Source organism: Balaenoptera musculus, chromosome 7, assembly GCF_009873245.2.
Source record: "Balaenoptera musculus isolate JJ_BM4_2016_0621 chromosome 7, mBalMus1.pri.v3, whole genome shotgun sequence".
In the NCBI taxonomy this organism is placed as follows: Eukaryota; Metazoa; Chordata; class Mammalia; order Artiodactyla; family Balaenopteridae; genus Balaenoptera; species Balaenoptera musculus.
Window position 1 is genome coordinate 39078666 of NC_045791.1, and position 22817 is coordinate 39101482.

General features: G+C 46.1%; 1 protein-coding gene across 9 annotated transcripts; it reads right to left on the reverse strand.

Annotated features, from left to right (window-relative positions):
• Positions 1-2216: 2216 nt before the first annotated feature.
• NR4A2 (nuclear receptor subfamily 4 group A member 2) lies at positions 2217-20513 on the reverse strand. Of its 9 annotated transcripts, none has more exons than XM_036858728.1 (9): positions 10279-10775; positions 9998-10192; positions 8453-8576; positions 7102-7967; positions 6172-6301; positions 5608-5771; positions 4497-4699; positions 3919-4097; positions 2217-3768 (listed from the first exon to the last, which is right to left on the reverse strand). In XM_036858728.1, exons 4-9 carry the CDS (start codon positions 7963-7965, stop codon positions 3512-3514), a joined length of 1797 nt encoding a protein of 598 aa, XP_036714623.1. In that variant the 5' UTR covers positions 7966-7967; positions 8453-8576; positions 9998-10192; positions 10279-10775; the 3' UTR covers positions 2217-3511. The 9 variants fall into 9 exon arrangements, 8 of the variants coding, with proteins under 8 accessions (XP_036714623.1, XP_036714625.1, XP_036714627.1 ...); XM_036858733.1 differs by lacking the exon at positions 9998-10192 and having other exon boundaries at positions 3544-3768; positions 3919-3976; positions 4081-4097; XR_005020686.1 differs by lacking the exon at positions 9998-10192 and having other exon boundaries at positions 3919-3976.
• Between the last annotated feature and the right edge of the window lie 2304 nt (positions 20514-22817).

Below are 22817 nucleotides of genomic sequence, written 5' to 3' on the forward strand. Positions count from 1 at the left end.
AATTCAAACACCCTCTCTCTCTCTCTTTCTCTCTCTCTCTCTCTCTTTCCGAAAGCGGAAGGTCGGAGAGAGGGCCGCCTGGGTTCTTGGAGAGACTGTGGCAGTCGCCTGGACGGTAGAGAAGCGGAGCCCACGTGCTTTGTATTAAGGGCAACTCTCCATAAATTCAGGGCGTTCTAAGCAACCACTCGACGTGGGTCTAGACACCGTGAAGACTTAAAATTAGACCCTCTTTCAGAGCTGAGAAGTGTATGGTCATGTCTCCTGAACAATGATAAAATATTTCCATTGCTGAAACAACACACAGTAACTGAAATTCTTAAGAGGACTTGGGGAGAGGAGGGCTATATGAAGCCCCCCATTGTCAAGTTTTAATCTATTTCTAGAGGAGTTCCATGAAACTTCTGTCTTTTGCAACGCATCGTGTCTGTTGCTTTTCTTGGGCTTTACTCCTAGAAAGACCAGGACAGGAGAAGTCCTCAGCCTGAGGGATACCGGAAGCTGCGGGATAGATGCGTGCGAGGCTCTTTCCCCGCGCAACCCGGTGCGCAGCCGGGAGTTGGAAACTGACTCGGTAACTGTGAAGCAGAAAAAGGACTAGCCACTTTTCAATTTAGGAATTACAACTAAATATACGCGGAGCCGGTGCAGTCTGCATGCGGGCATGGGAGAGAGTCATCCCTCCCTCTTTTCACCCCAAATTCTCTGGAGGCGCACTACCTGACACCCCATTGGCCTCGGGTGATGCACAGCGGCTTCCTTAAGGGAGAACCTGCAACAGAGTTCGTTTCTGGGTTCAACTCTCGAGGATTCTGAGTCGGAATGTAATTGTCTCGGGGCTGCAGACACCTGGGAGACGACTGCTGACGGCTCTGCAGACTCACTGCATTTCTAAAGAGCTTTCTCTTTCTCTCTGCTTGTTAGTGTTCGGCTTTGGTTGAGCAGAAGTTGTGAAAATAAAAGGAAATGGCAAGCCCCATCTTTTCAAGGAAGCTAGGACATCGGACATTTTGCTTATTACTTAATCTCTTAAGTGGCCACCCACTTTTGCCCCTCAGAGTTACCTGTAGAGAAACGCATCTCTTGAAAATAACCTTAAATTACCACGGAGACCTGCCTTATCTCTATTGCCCGACCCGCAAAACATGTCTTTTTTTTTTTTTTTTTTTTTTTAAGGAAGAAAAGGCAAAGTAAAAATAACCTGAGAACTCTCCTGGAAATTTACTGTTCTAACTCTGCGTTTTAAAAACAATAACACGTTCTGTAAATTTCAGTGACCGGGAGGCCAATTGAAATCCACCAGGGCCAACGAAGTAAACCACCCCCATCCTGCACTTTCTATGAATTCACAGCTGTCCAGAGGCGAAACTGGCTGGACCTCCACCCCCCAAGGACCAGGTCGCTGAGAGGAAGCTGGTACCCGAAGTGGCTTCTACAGTGTTAGTTACTTTCTTTGCTAAAAGTTGGTGCTGGGTGGAATCCTAGAGACTTTGGTATAACTTTTTGTATCTGACAAGACCCAGGACCTGACAAATGGATATTTTGTTCTTTACCTGAGAAACTTGTAAGACGGAAATATTATTCTAAAACTGCAGATTGAACCTTATCACTATTCACTGAAGGAGGAAAACAAAAAGTTGTAAGAAATGCCTCTACTGTTCTGCTCTATGCCAAAGACCACTGACCCAAGGCCCAAAGGGACCAAAATGCTTGGCTCTTCCTCCAAGATCCTTTGCAAGGAATCGGAAAAATCAGAGATTATATTTAATACACTTCAAATCCATGTTGACTTTCTGAGTCTTAAAAAGATACTTTGTAAACATTGTGCAAGACAAAAACTTGACAGGACTTGGAACCTTGCAAAAGTTCAAAAGCTGTTAGGTCTCCTGAACTTCTCTTCTGAAACCTGCACTTACTGGCAAAGTTATCAGAAGAGTTGAGATATTCTCACCTGATTCTGATAAATGTAGGTTGCCACACCAGAAAATTCCGGTTAAGGAAAAATATTGTACAGAATTCTCTGGATAATTAGTTCAATTTCCCAGTTCCTTTTGCCAGAATAGGTCTAAGCTGTCAGAAACTCAGATGTTGAATAAGTGACCTATCCCAAATCAATCTCCAACTCTGTCTATTGTATATTGCTGTTTAGTCATCATTTTTCCTAACCCAGAAAGAAGACAAAATTCTGTTCATTTACATAGTTTATTGTTGTAAACATTAAAATTGTCTTTCTCAAAGAAAGAATTTATCAGGAAAAAAAATCAGCGTCTCTAACTGTCATACACCATAGAAAAAAAGGCAGTGACTCATATCGTGTGCCATACTGGAAATATACAAAGAAAAATACTACAGAATATGGCAATATTAAAATTCTTACTCAAACATAAAATAATATATTAACTGACAATCTTAGACATTAAAACAAAAAACAAAAAAATTCAAAGTGCTCAGTAATTTCCAGGGAGTTATGTATATTATAAGCACTCTGGAAACGGTCAAAAGCTGCTGCATGCAAGTTCTGTTTAGCTTTAGACAACAAAATAATCAAGATATAAACTTTCTTTTATCAACATCAACGGTACATACAACACTTACAAACAAGGAATGTTGGACGGTGTTACAAACACTATGTGTCCCTTTTGTCAGGATTTTCTGATGTGTAATACTTGTGCCCACCTATTTTACAATTGAGAAAATGTTTAAGCTCAGATAACTACCAATCTTTATAAAATCTAACAGACTACATAGTGTCTGAAATACTATTTATATAATATAGACATTACTGAAGTAGCAAGTGCCTATAACATTTTCAACCTAGAATCAACATGCTTGTCCCTTTTTTGTGGTTATTTCTTTTTTCTTTTTTTTTGCAAACACACTTATCTTTTAGAATTTGTAATATTTATTCATAAATAGGCACAAAATAATTTAAAAAGCCAAACTGCATTGGGTAAATTTACAAGCCTTCGCCTTCTTCAACTCATGCCACCCACGCAACATTTAGTTTTACTATATATTACAGCTTTCTTTACAGCAGAAAACTTTGAAGTCTTTTAAAGGGCAATACTTGTGGGTCCCCTTACAATGTGGGTGTGTGTGTGTATGTGTCTATGTGTATTACATTTGTCTTAACTGCAACAACCAAACATGGCCAAATCTTTTCCGTCATACATTAAGAAGCTTCCTTCTGAACAATAAAATGATTTTTAAACTGATAATAAAAAGTTTATACCACTGTATTGTGTGTAGTCCGTGTTCTAAATCCAGGATGCCCCGGAGCCAAAATGCCCTTTCAGGTTCTGCCTGCAGGTTAGGAAATAGTAACAGTTTTTGCTTTTGTTGTTGTTTGTTTGTTTGTTTTCTTTAGAGATCAAGGGCCAAGGTGTATGGAAGGGGTGGGGGCCGGCTAGAGCTGAGGCAGCTCAGGGGGATCTCTCTGCCCTTCTGACTTGCCCCCTCTGGACAGTTTTAGGTTTCTTTCCAGTTTCTTTGAAGTGCATGGAAGGAGGTCTTAGAAAGGTAAAGTGTCCAGGAAAAGTTTGTCAATTATTGCTGGTGGTGGTACCAAATCTTCCAGTTTCAGGTAGAAAATGCGCTGTAGCCCCTGCGTGCAAAGCGTACGGAGTTCTGGAAGCTTCCCCAACAGTTTGGACAAATAGTTGGGGCGGTTCAAGCCCCCATTATTGAAAGTCACATGGTCTTTGAGACAATTTACAATCTTGTTTTGCAGCTCCTCCACTCTCTTGGGTTCCTTGAGACCGTGTCTCTCTGCAGAAAACACAACCAGAAACAAAAGAGGAATGCACCGAGCAGTTAGCTAGCTGACAGGACCAGGGAGGGTCGGCAGGCAGCAAGGGAAAACCGGGACGAATCCCACTGGGCAGTTCTGGAGAAGTGCCCCGTGCCTGTGGTACTGACCTGTGACCATAGCCAGGGCAGCAATGCAGGAGAAGGCAGAAATGTCGATGTTCATATTCTGCAAGTTGGAGGAGAATTCAACAATGGAATCAATCCATTCCCCAAAGCCACGAACGCATTGCAACCTGTGCAAGACCACCCCATTGCAAAAGATGAGTTTACCCTCCACTGGGTTGGACCTGCAATTAATACCAAAGAGAGGGGGAGGGGGAGAAAAAGAGAGAGAGAAAAAAGCTAAACAACTAATTACTTGAAGAGCAATAAATGAGGGATTTAAGAGGCACCTAATTACCAAAGAGTTAATAAAACGTAGGCCAGTGGACCTTGAAAGGGTTTAATTTCATAACAATCAAGAATGCCCCCTATCCCACCTCCATTCCATTCATCTAAGGCTTCTGCCCTCACTCCTTCCCTTCTCTTCCTTTTATCTACTCTCCTTTCCTTCCTTTCCCCCTCATTTATTTCCCATTCTGTTCTCCTCTCTTTCCCCCTTTTCTTTCCCTTTTCCTCTTTCTTTTCCTTTCTTGTTTCCTCTCTTCCTCCATTCCCAACCTTCCTGGATCGCCCTCTCCATTTACCTGTATGCTAATCTCAGCACAAATAGTTCTAAGAAAGCCGATTCGAAAAGCAGGTCCTGGTCGGCTTTGGGCAGGTCAGCGAAGCCCGGGATCTTCTCCGCCCAGCCCCTGATGATCTCCATGGAGCCAGTCAGGAGATCATAGAATTGCTGGATATGCTGGGTGTCATCTCCACTCATCTGATAGTCAGGGTTCGCCTGGAACTGGAATTTCATTTTAAAAAGCACTTAATGAGGTTCTCTAAAATATATAACCCGTGAAATTGCTAACCTCGTTTCTAGTAGGGGAGCCAGGTTTTTATAACAATTAAACCTCTCTCTGACCAGTAAGGAAATTAGATGTTCCGGGGCAATTAATTCAATTAGGGATGGTGCTATGAGGTCGCTGCTTTAAATATGTAAATTACCATTTCCATACAGACTAAATACAGTGCCAACCAGCCCTGGGAAACGTTCACTCTTATCTCCACAAAACAATTGACACGTTAGTATTCATGCCAGTCCCAGAGTGGGTCTCGAGCAGAGACGCCCTTTGCAAATCTCAATAAAATTGCAGTGGCTTCTAGGTTTGCTTCTAGGTTTGCCCGGCACACTTCCTCCATTTAAAGCGCACACATTTCTCACGGCTGGGGTAAAAGAGGAATCTGACCACTTGATTCCCCCGCCCACTGCCATTCCTTATACCCACTTCTCTTCCCGTTCTCTGACCCGGGAGGAGGCATCCCTCACCCTGACGGCACCAGAGAGAATGAGGATTAAAGCATCTCCATGGAGGACCGGTGATAGAACCCAAGTGGGGGCTTTTGCACTGCCTCTGGTTTAGGCATCAGAGGCACTGGTGTGTGTGTGTGTGTGTGCACGGTGGTGCTGGGAAGGGGCCTCACAGAGGTTTGACCACTGTGGCCTACCCTCTCTTCCTTCCTCTGCCCTGTCCTCACGTCTGCAGCCCTAGCAACGCCATCTGTCTTCTGTGGCCCTGCCCAGAGCCGTGAAGCCACAGCCTCGCATGCTTCCTTTTATCCCTTGGGCCTGGGGGTTAGTGATGGGTGTGGGGAAGGGGTCCTGCCCATCTGTCAGTTGTCCGAAGGATCCCCCCCACTCCAGCTTCTTACCCTGGAATAGTCCAGGCTGGTCATAGCCGGGTTGGAGTCGACATGGGCCCTGACGAGGGCACTGATCAGACTCACCGGGGGCGAGGGGGGAGAGGGCTCCTGTGGGCTCTTCGGTTTCGAAGGTAAACGACCTCTCCGGCCTTTTAAACTGTCTGTGCGAACCACTGCAAAGGAATCGCCGGGTGAGGGCAAAGCAAGGTCCAGCTGCTGCCTGGGCCCCTCCCCGGGGGAAGGCCGCAGCCGCGGGGCGCCCGGCGGGGCGGGGCAGCGCCCCCACCGCTTGTAAAGCCTTTACTGACAAGAAGCGTAAAAACTGGGGGGTTGTTTCATGTCTTCGTCCCAATGGGTCGTATAGTTAAAGGCGGGAAGGGCCTGGCGGCTTTCTCTAGGGCCGGATGGGCGAGCAGGCAGCTGCCGAGTCGTAGAGGCCAGAGGCCGGTGCGGGGGAAGCGGGAGGCCTCCCCCCCACCCCGCCCCCGCCCCGGCTCTGGGAAGTGGGTCTGGGCTAGGAGCAGAGCTTCCCAAGGGCGCAGACTGGGGAGCGGGCAGCTTGCCCCAACCTACCTTCTTTGACCATCCCAACAGCAAGGCACTTCTGAAATCTGCAGTACTGACAGCGATTCCGGCGCCGCTTGTCCACTGGGCAGTTTTTATTTGCTAAACACACGTATTTCGCGTTTTTTTGCACCGTGCGCTGCAAAAGGAGACAATATAGGCCGGAAAAAAAAATTTTTTTTTCTCTTGAAAATTCAACAATTCAGGGAATCCAGACACAATTTCTGAACGGCCGGGATCCACACACCCTCCCCATAAACAAACACATACACAACTCCTTTTTATTTTTTTCTTTTTCCTTTTCTTTCTCTCTCTTCTCTTTTTCCTCCCCCAGGGCATTTAACAGAAGAAAATTGATAGCGTTAACATTTGAGCTAACCTTGCCGCTCCTTGCTGTGTTTTATATGCCAAGAGAAGGAGAAGGAGACGCTCAGTAAATACAAATCCGTGGGCATTCATATTATTTACATTCCTTAGAGACCTTCTCTATTTAAAATGATAAGATTATTCAATCAGGATGGCGAAATAAAGAGATCACTTAATTTGACCATAGGGAATTCTGTTCCACTTGGTTAGCTCAGACACGGTTCTCTGTCCTAACCAATTTCAATCTGAACAGAGAAGACAGCTCCTAGCACATGCAAATGACCCTCTTCCAACTCAGCTCCGGCAACTTCGGGCGGGGGTGGTTCGCCGGGTCGGCTGCGTGCGGGGGATGCGACCCCGGGTCTCCCGGTCTTCCTACTTCCCCTTCCCAGGCACCCAGCAGCCTCCGCCGCAGCCCAGGGGCGGCTGCAGGGCAGCCCCCGGGGACGCCGGGAGTCGGACGGTCAGGGGCCAGTTGGCGCCGGGCGCCTGCACCCCGGTGGAGCCAGCACGCTGAGGCTCCGGGCACTAGGGGGCCCCTACCTGCCTCCTCCGCCCCCCGTCCTGGCTCACCTTAAAGAACCCTTTGCAGCCCTCACAGGTGCGCACGCCGTAGTGCTGGCAGGCCGCGTTGTCGCCGCACACGGCGCACAGCCCCTCGTTGGAAGGGGAGCCCCGCGACGGCGGCGAGGGCACCTGCGTGTCGAGCAGCTGCGACGCGTGGCCGATCTGCAGGCCGGGGAAGCCCATGGACGCGGGCTTTCGGATGGGGTTGGGCACAGCGAAGGTCTGCCCGTCCACCACGTGGTGGCTGCTCGCCGGCTCCGGGTTCATGGGGACGTGCAGGGGCCCGTCGAAGCGCATCTGGCAGCTAGACACGGGGGTGCCGGGGGGCGACTGCTTAAAGGAGAAGAGGGAGAGGCGGGAGACCGGCGTCTTCCTCTGCTCAATCATGTGCGTGGTGGCCACGTAGTTCTGGTGGAAGTTGTGGAGGGAGCCTGGGTCGTCCCACATGGGGCTGTGCTGCACCTGGAAGCCCGGGGTGGTGGGCGTCGGGGGAGAGGAGGGCTTGTAGTAAACCGACCCGGAGTGCGGCATCATCTCCTCGGACTGGGGGGGCAGGTGGCTGTGTTGCTGGTAGTTGTGCATCTGAATGTCTTCTACCTTAATGGAGGACTGCTGTCCGGACAGGGGCATTTGGTACAAGCAAGGTGGCTTGACGTCGTAGCCTGTGCTGTAGTTGTCCATAAAGGTACTGAAGCTGGGGAGAGAAGTGGTGGCAGTGATTTCAGTGTTGGTGAGGTCCATGCTAAACTTGACAAACTCTGGAGTTAAGAAATCGGAGCTGTATTCTCCCGAAGAGTGGTAACTGTAGCTCTGAGAAGCGGGGCTGGCTCCTTGAGGCGAGGACCCATACTGCGCCTGAACACAAGGCATGGCTGGAAATGAAACAGGGTAATATACACTCAGCCTGGTCAACTGAACACTTTCTCCCGGGCTCGGGTACACCTGGAGCTACACCGGCAGCCCGCGGCGGTCAGAGAGCACGTAGGGGCGCGAGAGGAAGGGCGGAGAGTGCGAATACTGAGGAGCGAAACAGTGCAGGACAAGGAAAGGCTGATCCAATAAAGACCCAGAACTAGAAAGCTATTACAGTCTCCATTCCCGGATATTTCCAACGCCTCCCCCTCCGCCCCCTTTCATGGGCAATCCCGCTTCAATGAGCCTTTCCTCTGAAGCTCGGGTTCAGCAAGCTCAATCCAGAAATCAAGCTGAATTGCACAATGAGAAACTTGTTCCCGAAGGCGATGGGTCGGGGGAAATACTTAAGTTACAGGGTTTGCTGGGAAAGATCGCATTGCCCTGTTTCTTGACGTTTACGGAACTCGGGGGAGGGAAAGAAAAAAAATGAAGTTGCACTAACCTTCAGCTGAGTTACAGGCGTTTTCGAGAAAATTAAAGGTGGACAGTGTCGTAATTCAATGAAGGACAAAGTTTCCAAGATTTTTAGAAAAGCAGTGGAGAGCCCAGCCTGGCAGATCTCCTCCCTGAAATAAAGACACAGGAAGCCTTAGGGTGACTTTCCGGACAGATTTGGCTGGTCATCTGTATCACCAGGCAGGCCCTTCTATGCCCTTCTTGATTGTTTATTTGGAAATTAGTGTGTAGCCTTTATCAAAGAGCATTTAAAATGAATGTCTAAAAGAGATGGCTGGAAACAACAGAAAATTTCACCCATTGACTGTGTTGACCCTTGCAGAGAATACCTCTGAAGAAGGAAAGGTATTCCATGTACTTATTTATGATGAAATAAATTGGCCCCTTTACTGGGTGTTTGGGGGCAGTGAGAGGGGAGTGTCATTTCCATTTTAGTTTAATTCAAAACTAAATAAGAAGAAACTGGGGTTTAACAAAATACAGCATTGGAACCTTCTCTTGAATTTTTTTTTCCCCTGTGGTGAAACTGGCTTTTCATCTAGGAAGCAGGGAAGGAAATAGAAGTCAAGAATATAAAATGTGAAAACAATCTCTTCCTTCACCCCCTAGGAGTTACAAAATGTTAGCAAGGCCCGGGTAGCCCTGAAGGCAATCTTAATGGAAGCATCTGGATTTCCTAAGAGCTTTTGACGGAGCACTGGGTTTGGGGATACAGGTGAATGGGCATTCACTTCTCCAGGAAATTTGTCTTTCATCTTTAATGGCCAAGAGGTGGAAACAGGGAACCCTATTTTTTCAGGAGCATCTTAGTCAGTTGCAGGGAGAGGGAAACGCTGCATATCCAATAGTGGCACCGGTGTTAGAAGCACCTCTCAACATAGCAATCTGAGCACCTGTCCTATCCAGCCTTCCACAATCTGCTTACTTGCTGGAACAAGGCATTCTTGTGTCCCAGTACTTTTCAGATGTTCCCACTTGGAAGGCATTCTAGAGCATAGACGATTTTATTACTAATGAAAAAGAAAGCCAAACATCCAATTCTGTTCTCCTCCCCCCCCCCACCCGCCCCCCACCTCATAATCTTGCTTCATGGAGGAGGGAGGGTAACCAGAAAAAGTAGAAAGAAAGGAGACTCTTGACCCTCACAGCCCTTGACAGATATGCCTGTGCTGGATATTAACCCTCTGGTAACTTCGCAGCTTCATAACTACTCTAAATAGCCTGTCTCTCTGTCTCTGCCTCTCTGACAAACTCACAAACACAAGGGCGGCATATGTCAAAACCAGAAATTTCAAGCAACTTAGTAACAGGTCACTCTACCAACCGCCCCTCCTTTCTCAACAATACCCAAGAGACACGGGCAAGCTGGCCAGCCGCGGTGATACAGTTCCCAAGCAACACATAAACTGAAGAACTTTCACTCTCCCTGTCACTTTGTGGGCAGCGTCCAGGTCCCTCGTATACACAGGACTTGGAGTCTACGTGTCCAAAGACCACAATCAATTCCGCACCAAGAGCAAACTTTGCGCACATTTCCGCGTGTTAAGTCCGCAGCTCCCGAAACTGTGCAAGCCTCCCTTTCACGTCCACCAATGAGGAGCCTGGAAGCCTCTGTTGGGTGGCAAAGCAGGAGTTCCGACAAATGCCCTCTGTAGCTGCGCACACCTACTCCCCATCCTCCGGCCCCACTCGCGCTCCGCGCCTTCGGCGCCCACTTCCAGAGAACCTGCACCACACAAGCGGGAAGAAGAGACGTGCAAAAACAGAAAGAAGGATAAAAGAACGCGAGCTGTACGGGCTGCACCTACTCACTTAGGAGTTCTCCGTGTCTCTCTTCATTCATTCAACTCGGCCAAAGTGTAGTTCCCTCCGGGAGTCGGGGTGGCAGGGTCGGGGAGGGGTGGGCGAGAGGGGCGAAGGGAACGGAGGTGCCGAGAGCGGGGAGGGAGCAGGGGAAGGCGGCGGCTGGGCAGGCGAGCGGGACCGCGGAGCCTAGCGCGAGCCACCGGGCGGACTGGCCCTGGCCGCCAATGTGCCTTTGTTTATGTGGCTCGCGCTGCCGCTGCCAACATTCACCTAAAGTCTCCGCGCGTCAGCGCGCGTCAGCGGCCTGCCGCCCAATCGCCGAGCCGCCGCGCTCCCCAGACTCCTGGCCGGCGCTCGCTTTGGTATATTTCCGACCTGACGTCACGAGCAGGGCCGATTTTAAGGTGGGAACCATTCAGGGTTCACCTTGGTAGCCAGCTAGGGGTTTTTTTTTTTCCCTTTTCCGAAAGAGGTGTGACCTCTCCACTCAGGTCCGCGCAGCCCACAGAACCTCGACATCTCACCTCCCCTGCCCCCCGCCCCCCCACCCCCGGCCAATCCCCGCGCCGCCGCTGCGGTCCGGCAGCTCACAGGTGGGGGAGGGTGCAACAAAAGCCCGAGCGGAAGGGGACCCAGGCGTGGGCCAGGTAGCCAGCACCTGGAATCGCACGAGACGGGGCGTGCCTGGCAGCGCCCTAACCTCGCCCACCCACAATTGCCATCCCCGTTAGCGGAAGCGAGTACAGATGTCCCATGACACGAGACGCTCGGAGAGCTCAGGCAATTGGGGTGGGATTTCCCTAGTCCAGTGCATCCCCGTTTTCTCTTTTTTCCTGTCCGCGGCCTTCTCTTCTAGCATATTCTCCCTCTCTCTCTCATACACACACACACACACACACACACACACACACACACACACACACTCCAAGGTGGAAGAGAGTAGGTATGGCCTATTTTCTATGTTCCCTTCTTTCCTTGCAGTGCTCACGTGCGAGGGAAGACGTGGTGCGTGGGGAGAGAAGCGGAAAGGAGAGGGTAGCCAGTGACCCAGCCCTTCAGGGACCCCAAAAGTCAAAGTGAGGCGCCACCCACTTTCCTTTCTCAGACAATGCAGCCGAGCGCCGGGCAACAGGTGTGTTCTGCAGAAAGGTGCCCCAGCCTCACCTTTTACCAACTCTCACACTTTGACACTCCTGGGTGCCCATCAACTCGTGTCTTTCCACGAGTTTTAGGGAAATAAATCTACCCTCCTCTGAAGCACAAGGGCTCTCGAAGCTTCAATCTGGGAGCCAAGAGGGAAAGACTAAACATGGGGGAAGCGGCGGGGAGAGGGGGGGGGTCTAGATCTCTGCAAGGCGTACGGTGTGTGCGTTCAGCCTTCCCAGGAGTGGGGCCCGGCGGGCGACCGGAGCTCGCCGCACCCCCGCAGCCGCCCCAGCCGCCGCAGACTCCGCTTCGCAAGTCAATCCACCTCCAAGCTGAGGGCGCAAGGCGCTTTCTAGCAAAGAAACGCCGCTTCTCCCGGGAGCAAGCCCCCTTCCGGGTCCCTGGGCTCGAGCTGGACGAGCCTCGGGGCTTCTCCCATGGGGCTGGGGAGTTAACGGGGGAGGGACGGTTCGGAGGCGTCCCCCTCCTCCGCCCAAGAAGACTTCCAGCCGCCCCTCCCCCTCGGCGTAGCTCGCTTCCAGGCTCGGGGCCCCTTTGCACCCCCCCATCCTGGTGTTCCCAGTACAGGCGGGCCGAAATCGCCGTGGAGCTCTCCGCCTTACGGTGCCGCTCAGCTCTAATCTGCACCCCAGCCTTTGCCCTCTCCCGCCGCCTCCTGCTCCCCGGCGGCCGGAGAGGCGTTGCCATCAGGTGCCCCGAGGCTGCCCCGAGAAGCCGCAGGCTCTTCTGCACCGCATCCTCGGGAAAACCTACATGACCACCTTAAGTTTCCCCCAGATGTTGCGACTGCCGCTGCTGCTGCTGCTGCTGCAGCCACCGCTGCGGCTCAGCGGTGCCCTAGCGGGCGCGAGAAAAAATAAAACCAGGAAGTGTGTTTGAGAGCGCGCGCGCGCGCGCGCGCGTGCGTGCGTGTGTGTGTGTGTGTGCGCGTGTGTGTGTGTGTGTGTTGGGTGGTGGTGGGGGGAAGGTTGCGGTGGCTGGTGAAGGTGTGTAAGTAGGGGGGTGAGAGGAGGAGGGCGAAGAATAGCTTATTAGCATGAGCTGGGTAGCGTCAGCGCCCTGTGGGCAGAAACGATTCCACGCGAACGAAAGGGAAAAAGTGAGAGTTTGGAGAGCAGGGGAGAAGGAAAGCGGTGGGGGTGGCGGTGACGCAGGGGCTCAGGCATTGACGCACCCGCCGGGCTGGGCCCAAAATAGCAGCAGCTCTAGCTCGGTGGCGCCCTCCCGGGTTCCCTTCCCCTTCCGCAAGGCAGCAGGACGCGCGGCCTGGGGGAGCTTTCCTTGATCCCAGGGGTGGGCCAGGCTCCCAGCAGCTATTTTCAGGCAGTCGGAAATTCAAGCGCAGCCATGCTGGGGTGGCAGTTATTATTTTTTAATATATTCCTAGGAAGGCGGGGGCCAGGAGAACTTTAAGGTTGTAACCATCATTCTCCAAACACCAATACGCAGATCTAAGTAGGTACATTCCCTCCACACGCTCCTCCTCCCTTAAACCCTTTTAAAAAACACTTGGCTTTAGCCTGGGTTGAGTCTGCGGGCAATTTGAAAATTCTCTCCCAGTAAGTGGGAAAATGTGCTGGAGTTCTTAAAGTGAGCTCCAAGGAAGACAAACATTGTAATGTGATGGGTTATTCTATAACAGCAACCTGTCGAGTCTGGCTTCTTGATAACAGAGCTTTTGCTCAAGTCTTAAGGCACCCAAGATCAAGACGCAGTTTTCACAGCAGCTTATTATAACAATTATTAGTAACCGAAAATGGATTGAATAAATACAACATCAAAATGAGAAAAAAAGGTGGCTTTTTTTGCCTTATATTCTACAATCCATATGAATTTTCTCTCTCCTCAAATTCCTATTCTAGCTCCCAGGAAGTGTGTCTTCTTAGGAAGACACACCGGATGCAAGGCGGATAAACTCAAACCCATTATTGGGTAAGCTATTTCTTGGGTTGGTATTTTTGGTAGGGCTCAGATGTGCTCGGAGTGGAAAGGATCCAGCAGACATTAGAAAGTGTAAAGAATAACCACGCTCAAAGCTCCAGACTCCTGTGTCCCCACCAGATTCTGATGGAACAGTCTCAGTAGAAGGGCCAATGTCTGTAATTGACTTATCCTGTCAGTAGGGGGCCTGACTCCACAACGTTCATGAAGATACATCTCACACACACACACACACACACACACACAAGCACATACACACACAACTAGCTATTTACTACTTAGGCCAAGCCCCAGGAGAGCTTGCTGCAAGCCAAAATATTCATATTCTGCTGGAATTCATAAATAACTACAAATCTTTGATTCTCTTCTGTATTTCTCAAAAAGGGAAACAGTTTAACACTGGAATTAGGTTCACAACAGATTTTCTTTACTTCCTCCTGTCCATGTTTAACTCACTGTTAGCTCACAGGGAGAAAAAAAAGTCAAAATGGTAATAAAATCTTTCATTTTATCACTAAGCAGTTCAAATTTGGCATTTAGTTTGGAAAAATGAAAGCATGTTTTAAAATCCTATGATTACATGTTTAAATAAATTATAGTTTAGAAGAGGATTCCTGTGGGTGTATTTGCTAGTACATAAGAGAATGCTTTTGTGCATAGAGGTTTAATTACACATATAATGGAATCAAAATGTAGAATTGAACAACCTTTTAGAAAATGTTCAAATGATGCTCTAGGCTAAAAGAAACTGAAATTCTGCATTTATATGACTGCAATCCTGCAAGATTCTTGAACATAAATAGATTCTTGAATATAAACTATTTTATAACTCGATTAAAATGACAATAATGTTTCTTTCAGGGCCCAGAATCTGATATAACTTTAAATTATTGCCATGTATAAATACATAAAGTTACCCCAAATGAAGGTCGGTGTTCTTAACAATTTACAATAAATGGGAATAAAATTGATCCTATCCATAAGTAGGTCCTTCTTTTGAAACCAACTAAAATAAATTACAAAATTATTATTTCTATCAATATACAGTATTAGATGACCTCAGAAAAAGCATATAGGAAAATAATGTTACTATGTTATCTTTTATGGTATTAGCCAATATTAAGTAGAACATATTGGTACATATATAGAAAAAATATTTTCATAAAAAAACAATGTAAATAATGCATACTCACATCTAAGCCAAAGTATTTATTTTATGCAAGGCTAGGCAGATTATACTTAATAAAATTGAGATTTTGGTATAATTTAGAAAGCAAACATGGATTTAATTCCATAGGATTTTGTATCTTAATGCATGGGAAAGGGGTCTTTAGGGATTTATTTCACTATTCTCCCAAAATGTAGAGTAGCCCTTAGCTCTTACAATTCAAATATAGTAAACAGATATACCTGTTATGCTATAAGAATCAAGGTAACTTGAAGACATTTCACAATAATATTAGTTAATGGAACCTATGTTAAGCATTAAATGAGACATATTTTAACTTATGTTTGGACAATTTTCATGGCATTTGTTGCCATTCAGCAGGAAGTTTTACATTAGTGATAGAAGAAATAAATTTTCACTTTGAAAAAAACTCAGTTTCTGAAAATACGAAATCATTTTTTAATATGGAAGGTTTTTGGTTATTTGCTTTGCCATTTCACTTGCATTAATAAGATATTAATCAACCAATCATTTGTTCCTCTTTTATGAGATGCCTAGAGAATAAGTCAAATGCTCAGCTGGTAATTCACATTTTGGGTAGTTGTGGCTTTTGCTCAGTTTTACCCAGCCCATTTTTCACTCCAAACCACTTAATGCAAAGACTTTAAAAATTGTTTCTTGCTTTGATACAGTACTCAGTTCTAGAAATGTGGAAAGATGTGCAGAAGAAAACAGCACTCTTTTTTTCTAGAAGCATCTACTTATAAATTAAAATTCTAAAACTGAACATATGGTAAAACCTCATGCCACTCAAAAAGTATTTTGCATAATAAAAATCCTTCATCTTTTCTCTAATTCTTGACTCTCAGTAACTATCTCCTAAATATTTACTTTAACCACTTAAAATTTTCTTTTTGTTGTTGTGGTAAAAGACATATAACATAAAATTTAGCATCTTACATTTGTAAGTGTACAGTTCAGTGATGTTATATACAGTCATGCTGTTGTGCACCAATCATCACCATCCACCCCCATAACTCTTCATGTTATAAAACTCTAACTCTATAACCATTAAACAATAACTCTCCATTCTCCCCTCCTCCCAGCCCCTGGCAATCACCAATATTTTCTTATGGAAGAATTCTTCTTGATTAAGCAAGGAAGGGTTACTTTGGTTTTAGATTTCCTTGCTGATTTCACTAAACATGGGAGTCATTAAAATGTACAAAGTCCTGAAAGACACTTTAAAGATTCTGAAAATAAGTTGCTATATGCTAAGAATATATCGCGGACACTTGAAATTCTAGAAGTAGCTGATAACATTAGTAACCACCACAGTATTACATAGGATTTTCTTTTAGTAGATAAAATACATACACTTTGCAACAGTTTTCATATGTATATCATAGCTGGTTAGTTTTTGTTTTACCTTTAATGATAAAATAACCATTTTTGATTTTTTTCCTCAGACTAACTGTCGTATAGGAACTTCTCAATTTAATAAAAAATGAAGACATGTTATTGATATATTATGACAGACATATATGCCCTTTTTTATCATAATTCTGCAATTATCAAGCCTACAATTTTAACACTACAAAAGTAACTTATAGCAAGGACCCTTATAGTGATAAGCAATAAATCTAATTACCATATCCTTTGAATAGATGCAATATAAATTTCATTGCTCACTTAAAAGTTCTAAAGTTAACAGCATAAACTTGAAGTTGAGTAATTAAGTAATCCTTATATAGACACTTATTAAAGTATTTATACATATTATCTTAAATCTACATCTATCATTTTGCCAATTAAAATTAGGACTTTAATTGCAATTAAGTAATTTAATTGCCAATTGAACAGCAAAATTGCTAAGTGACTAATTTTAATGCCTATTTTAATTACCAATCATGACTGGGGAGGGAGCTAATCAAGTTACATCAAGCAGTACCAGAGTAATGATGTGAAGAAAAAAAAAAAGTAGAACAAACATTCAAGGCTACACACTTTAAAAAAAGAAACATAAATTAAATAAATGCAAACATAATCTTATAAATGTATAAAAATACTGTATTTCAATATCTGAATACAGAACATGAAATAGAGCAAGATTAATTAAAGAAGCCTCTGTCCATCTTCAAAGTAAGGAACACCAAATCAAAATTTTATGTGGTATTTACATGGCCACCACACTAACCCAGGTAAAAACAAAGCTGCATATAGTCGAGAATAAAAGATTGTTTCCTGCTTGGCTGGTTAAATATTTACAGATTGACAGTTTTTTTAAAACATGTTTAAATGAAAGGCTATAAAAGAGAGAAACAAGTTTCCAATGCAGCAATGTGGTTTTAAGTTTGAAAAGCAAACAGGGCCAGTGCAGTGGGACTATATACTCTTTCCTGATGGCTCTCCTGCCCACCCTCACTCACTCAAATGAAATGTACCATTACAGGTCTAATGCCTATCCATAACTTGTCCTATATTACCTTGAGAAAGGCATAAATCTGTCCTATCTTAAATATTTTAAAATACATTCATAGGTTGAAAAAAATTAGAAAGCATCTAGGATTACATCACAATTAAAATTACTTACAGCATGGGGAATATACCTTGTCCTAATAGTATTTCTTAATTTTCAATTAAAATATACCCGCCGGCTCAAGATTAAGACTGTAAACCAGCAGGCAACCAAAAGCTCTGGTGAAAATCTTGGCCAATACAAACACATTTTCAAAAGTTTTCATATTCAAACAAATTCTCAGATCAGCAATATGGAAGGGCCATATTGAAAGAGGGAGGTGAAGTTGGGAGTTCAAAAGACAGGAAGTGATTCCCTGGTAGACAATAACAATACCAGTACTTTCCAGCTATAGGGATCACCTTGGCAGCCAGCCACCTCATCTAGAGTAACAATGGACAACCATCAAATCTTTGTTTAAAATAAGTCATGATGCAAGATACATATCTTGTTTTTGCTACTATATATGTATACCAAATATACACATAGTTTTTGTCTACAAATGGGCCCGAAATTATTCACAATGTATGTAATATAACTTCAGAAAAAGCAAATATTGCTGCTTAGGATTTTATGTACTAATGGACTTGAATTCTGAAATAAAGCACAGCAGGACTTTCAGCCTGGCTTTTGAAGAACATGTTAATAATCATGGGGCTTGACAGAAGCCTGCAATATCTGCTCATGACAATAACAGCTTTATAAGGCAAGTTCTGTGTGACTGATTAAAGGACACACTCACTGTCTATTCAGAAGTCATGGAGATGGAGTCATTATTGACAACCTCACTACTGATCAAGGTTAAAACTCATTGAATGCTGACGCTACAGAGAGAAATACAACCTCAGCCATTGAAAGATAACTAAAAACAGTCTCCAGTAAGGGTTGCCATAACTCAGATATATCTTATTTTGTTCTGTATAAAATTTTCTGCTATTTACATACACAAAAGATCTTATTTGATAATCATTATCAAAATTATTGCCCTAACTCAAGCACTAGGTAACAAATCATCAGCCATTACAAAAAGAGAAAAAAAAGGAGAAATATTATCTTGTAATTTAAAAATGAATATGAAACTCGCATGACTGAAAATATGTATATTTTCAGACTACGCCCATTTTGTGTATTTCACTAGTTTATCAGTTCACATGAATTAATGTGGTTCACATATTGTTGGATGCAAAATCTTTTAAAAGATAGTATGTCTATAGCTTTTAGATATCCCTTAATAGGTAAAAGTTTAAAAACAAAGTTATCGTAAATTATTTTACTTTTTTTTTTACCCTTATTTCTTGTCTTTCAGTGTTGCCTCTCCGCATTAGTGAAGGAAAAAGGAGGGATACAGTAAGAGACAACCACATTTATAATCTGAAATTAGAGCCAATCAATTAAATATTTTATTAATCACCAGGATATTTTTTTAGAAGACCTGTGAAATATTACAGAATCATTCCACTAGGATCTAACAGTGACCTCAGTATGCTGTCACTCACATTTTGGGGGGGAAAAAAACAAACGACCAGCATTACCACATCCAGGATTCAAGTCAAAGTACACACATAGCTGAGGGCGTGGAGGCGGGGAGGGAAGGGTATAGAAACTAGTTTACTAAGGAGGTCCTTCTTATCTTTCTTATATTTCATATTTCTAAGTACTTTTCCATAAGTTACTTTCCTAAGTTTAAGAATGACTGAAGTATAAAAAAACAGAATTTCAAATAGTTAATAAATGCTTTTAGGAGTTACATTGAAACGACTCACAGAATACATAATTTTCTTAGGAGTCCTTTAATTTTCTGATTCAGAAAGTACGGTGTTCCTAAAGACTGCTCTTAAGTATCTAGCTCTGAAAATCATATTTTCCATTTCTCCATACCCTCATCGATTAATATTTGGTCAGCTGATTGGCAGTTACCAAGACAACAGTTTTGCTAAACTTTATAAACTTTCTCTATCAGCCAGAGGTGGGGGGGGGGGCAAGACAGAAACGGATTTTTACAGCCAGAATGGTGTGACAGAGCCCCTCAAACTACAAATAGATGATACAAAATCTGAAACGGAGCTCTGTAGTTCAATTTATACCACAGAAACTGTGAGATGCTACCTTCCTGTTGTTATAACGTATCAGGTCAAGGGATATAAATTGTACCAGGTAATTCATTTTGCCATTCAGAGAGTCATTAAGTTCCTCCCAGAATATACGTGATTGATATCCCTGGAGGTGAAAGGCTAAAGGAACCATATGGCAACATGTTGCATTCCGTATGCTATCTGCCCATCCGTGCTTAAGCTGCCATTAGCAACATCTGTACCTAACTGAAATCCAGCTGCGCCGACGCCGGCTGACGGAATTGTACTTGGGGGGGAAATCTAGCTTAGCGCCATTAACTTGAGACTTAGAGTCTATGTACCAGGACGGATGGAAGCTTTCACAATTAGACGAGACGACACAAATGCTTTATTAAAGTTTAATTTTGAACTCCCAATTAGCGAAACTGCATTACAAATCGACTGCAATTTCCTAGAAGGCACAAGCAAGTTCTCTGCCTGCCTGCCACGTGCAAGAGGCTCCGGAGCCAGCTTCCCCAGCTACCGGCTGCTGAAAGGGGACGGTTCAGAGCTGCTCTCCGCATCCCAGGAAGTCCCTAAAATCCTCGCCAGCCCCTCCTTCCGCGGGGCGGGGGCGGGGGCGGGCGAGGACCGAACCCGCGGCGAGGGGGCGAGGGGAGGACTCCGAAGTCCCCGGCGTTGGGAGGGAAGCAAGCGGTGGGAGTGGGCGGAGGAGGGGCGACGGGGGGGGGGCCTGCGCGGGAGGGGGGCGGGGGTCCTCTAGTATCCCGGCCTCTCCGGAGGAGCCTCAGCTAGTCACGCAGAAGTTTCTCTTTCGCTCTTCGCGCTACACACCCAGGTTGGCTTCCTGCGGGCAGGCCAGGGGTCCGGAGAGCGGGGGAGGAGACAGGAGACCCGGAAGGGCTGTCCGGCGTCCACACCCACCCCAGGTCCCCGACCCCGACCCCAAACAAAGCCCCCACTCCAGGTCCAGGATACGTTACCTGCCCGGCGCTCCCGGCCCCTCGGTCACCGCGTCCCCCGCTGGGCGCGCCTTGGGCGGGTCCCGCTCCCCGGGACGCACAAAGTGGTCGCCCCCGGCCGGGTAAATCCCACTCTCTCGTCATGTTGGGGGCCAAGAAGGGGGAGCGGGGGAGGTGGAAGCGGAGGTTGGGGCAAGGAGAACTGACTGATAAAATTTTTTTAAAAAAGAAAAGAAAAAAGCAGCAGCCGGCGGGGCCCGGCCAGGGGCAGAGAGGCCAATTACGTTTCGGGGGTCTCGGGCGAGAGGAAGGGGGGGTCGGGGAGCGGCCGCCCGCCCCCCTCCCCCCGGCCCCCAGCGGCGACGGCAGCTGCACACACAGAAGCCCATTGTCGCCGGCGCCCGGCGTGCAGCCCCGCGGACTCGGCCCCGCGGCCAAGCGCGTCAGCGGCCCCGTCAGCCGGGCCGGGCTCCGTGACGCGCGCGCAGCCCGCGCTATAAATAACCCGCCGCCGGGCGGTTCGGGCGGCTTTCCAGTGACGCCGGGGCGAGGCGCGGGAGGAGGAGGGCGAAAGGAAACAATGAAACCGCCCGCCGCCCTCCTCCCCGGACGCCCTGGGCGCTTTCCGCCGCGCTCCCCTGTCCCCGCCCCGGCCCGCCCTGCCCGGAGCAGAGCGCGCGTGTGGGAAGGACCTCGCAGAGCCTGCGTCCCCTCTGCCGGCCAGGAGACCCGGGGGTTGGGACCCATCGCCCTCCCCGGGAGCGGGAGGGTGGCTACTTACACACCGGGGAACGGGCCGGGGGAGGGAACTTGGCGACGAGTTTAGCGAATGGGTCGCCGTGTTACTTACTCCCAGACTGATTTGAACAACTTGATGCTTGCTCCGCTGCTTTCCCACACCCATTCTAATACAGGTCGGGTGTGTTTATGGCAGTAAACCCTCACTTCAAAACAAAACACAACACTTCCCTCTTAAAAGTTATGATCTAGCGTATTTTAAAGTATATGCCTGTGTTTGCATCTCATAGGTTTCTGCCTACATCCTACTCTGTATCCGGATTATATCCTTCCTTTCCTAAATTCCACCGGCATCATTTATAGGTTTTTGTCGGGCCAGGCCTACGTTACTGTTTTCGTTTGGGGAGTTGTATAAAGGGTGCCCAGTAGAAGCAGCTTGGGCATGGGTTCCAGGACTCATGCTTTCAGTCCCAGAGCCTTTTTGCATGTCTTTTTGGCCTTGAACATACCATAGGCCTTGAACATAGAACATTTGAATTTTCCAAAGTCTATAGTCTTTCAACGTCTTAGACTTTCATCAAGGCTGCCATTTAAAAGGGGCTTTCTCTATAGGTAAATTTTTTCTGGGGACTTTCTGTCTTGCTTGCATATTTAGGCCATTCTGTCCCACACCCGGACACTCCTCCTCCCTATTAAGGTGCCCATGTACAACTGGAGGCAGTCTGTCTTCCTGGAAGCATCAATTAATGGACTAGTAAGACAGTAGTTCCTCTTGAGCAGAAGATCTCAGATATATGAACTCCAGGTTTTCTGGGATGCTGATATATATAGTTTGCAGAAGCAAGCAAAGTTTTGAAGTGACCAGGCATGGATAGAGTGAGTTAAAAGGGCTGAGGAAGTGGCTCTTGGTTCACAATCAAGACAAATTAGTGTAGTGAAGGGTTCACTGGACCGGTTTTCAGGTTTTAATTCTATTTTCATTGTATCTCTCTGTGCCACCTTGCAGAAATCTCAGTCTGTCTCTGCTTCAGTTTCCTCATCTTCAAAATGAAGGACCAGTGGTTTCTAAGCCCCTCTCAACACTAGCATTCTAGGACTTAAAAGGATATAACTGTGTTCAGGTATAAAGTTACTAATGTGAATACCCAGTGTCTCATGGGAAAAGGATAACCAAATGTAGAATAATTAATTCAGTCTTCTTGCAGTTTCTTATTTTGAACATTTTTTCAGAAAGAAAATATATTGGGGCCACTTCAGAAAAAGAATGAATTCACCTGCACGATTAAAACTATAATAAGAGGGAAAAATAGTTGAGACTTTTTGCTCCATTCACATGACAGCAAACACAATTACAGTCTGATGATGTCTTAGGCCCTTTCCAACATCATATTCACCATGTGAGTGAATAAATTATGAGTAGCAAAATGTACTAGGACCACTTTCTCCAATTTTGCCCCCAAACCTGGCTTGTATGGTCTTTAGGAGGAAGTTTTCAATTGAAAGACACTAAATTGTTTATCAATGAGCAGTATTTATGAGACAAGCAAAAGTCATCTGATTGACCCTCACCAGAGAGTCAGAATCTGCCTTATTCTCCTGTCTCCAGGTTGGTGAAGGGAGAAAACATAAAAGCGGCAGAAACAAGTTTAGAGCCAAAGCATTTGCTTCACATAGACACCACCAAAGTGTGATCACAACTAAAAGTTAACCAGTATTTTCCCGGTTCCAAAAGCACATCTGTCTCCCTTTCCCATAAAATATTCTGTATCTCTGATTTAATTTAATTTTGTCTTAAAGTTCTTTCTTCTGTAGTTTATAAAGAGGTATTTTTCTTTCACTGCTACTTTCCTGAAACTTCCAACTTCTCACATTTTTTTTTTAACATCTTTATTGGAGTATAATTGCTTTACAATGGTGTGTTAGTTTCTGATGTATAACAAAGTGAATTAGCTATATGTATACGTATATCACCATATCTC

Bases quoted from the DNA above. Each gene is read 5' to 3' on its own strand.
- NR4A2 (XM_036858730.1), bottom strand. From the start codon at position 7,965: ATGCCTTGTGTTCAGGCGCAGTATGGGTCCTCGCCTCAAGGAGCCAGC. The intron at 5,772-6,171 runs GTAGGTTGGGGC...ATTCCTTTGCAG, and splicing joins TGTTGGGATGGTCAAAGAAG to TGGTTCGCACAGACAGTTTA. The intron at 4,098-4,496 runs GTAAATGGAGAG...TATTAATTGCAG, and splicing joins GTGCTGAGATTAGCATACAG to GTCCAACCCAGTGGAGGGTA.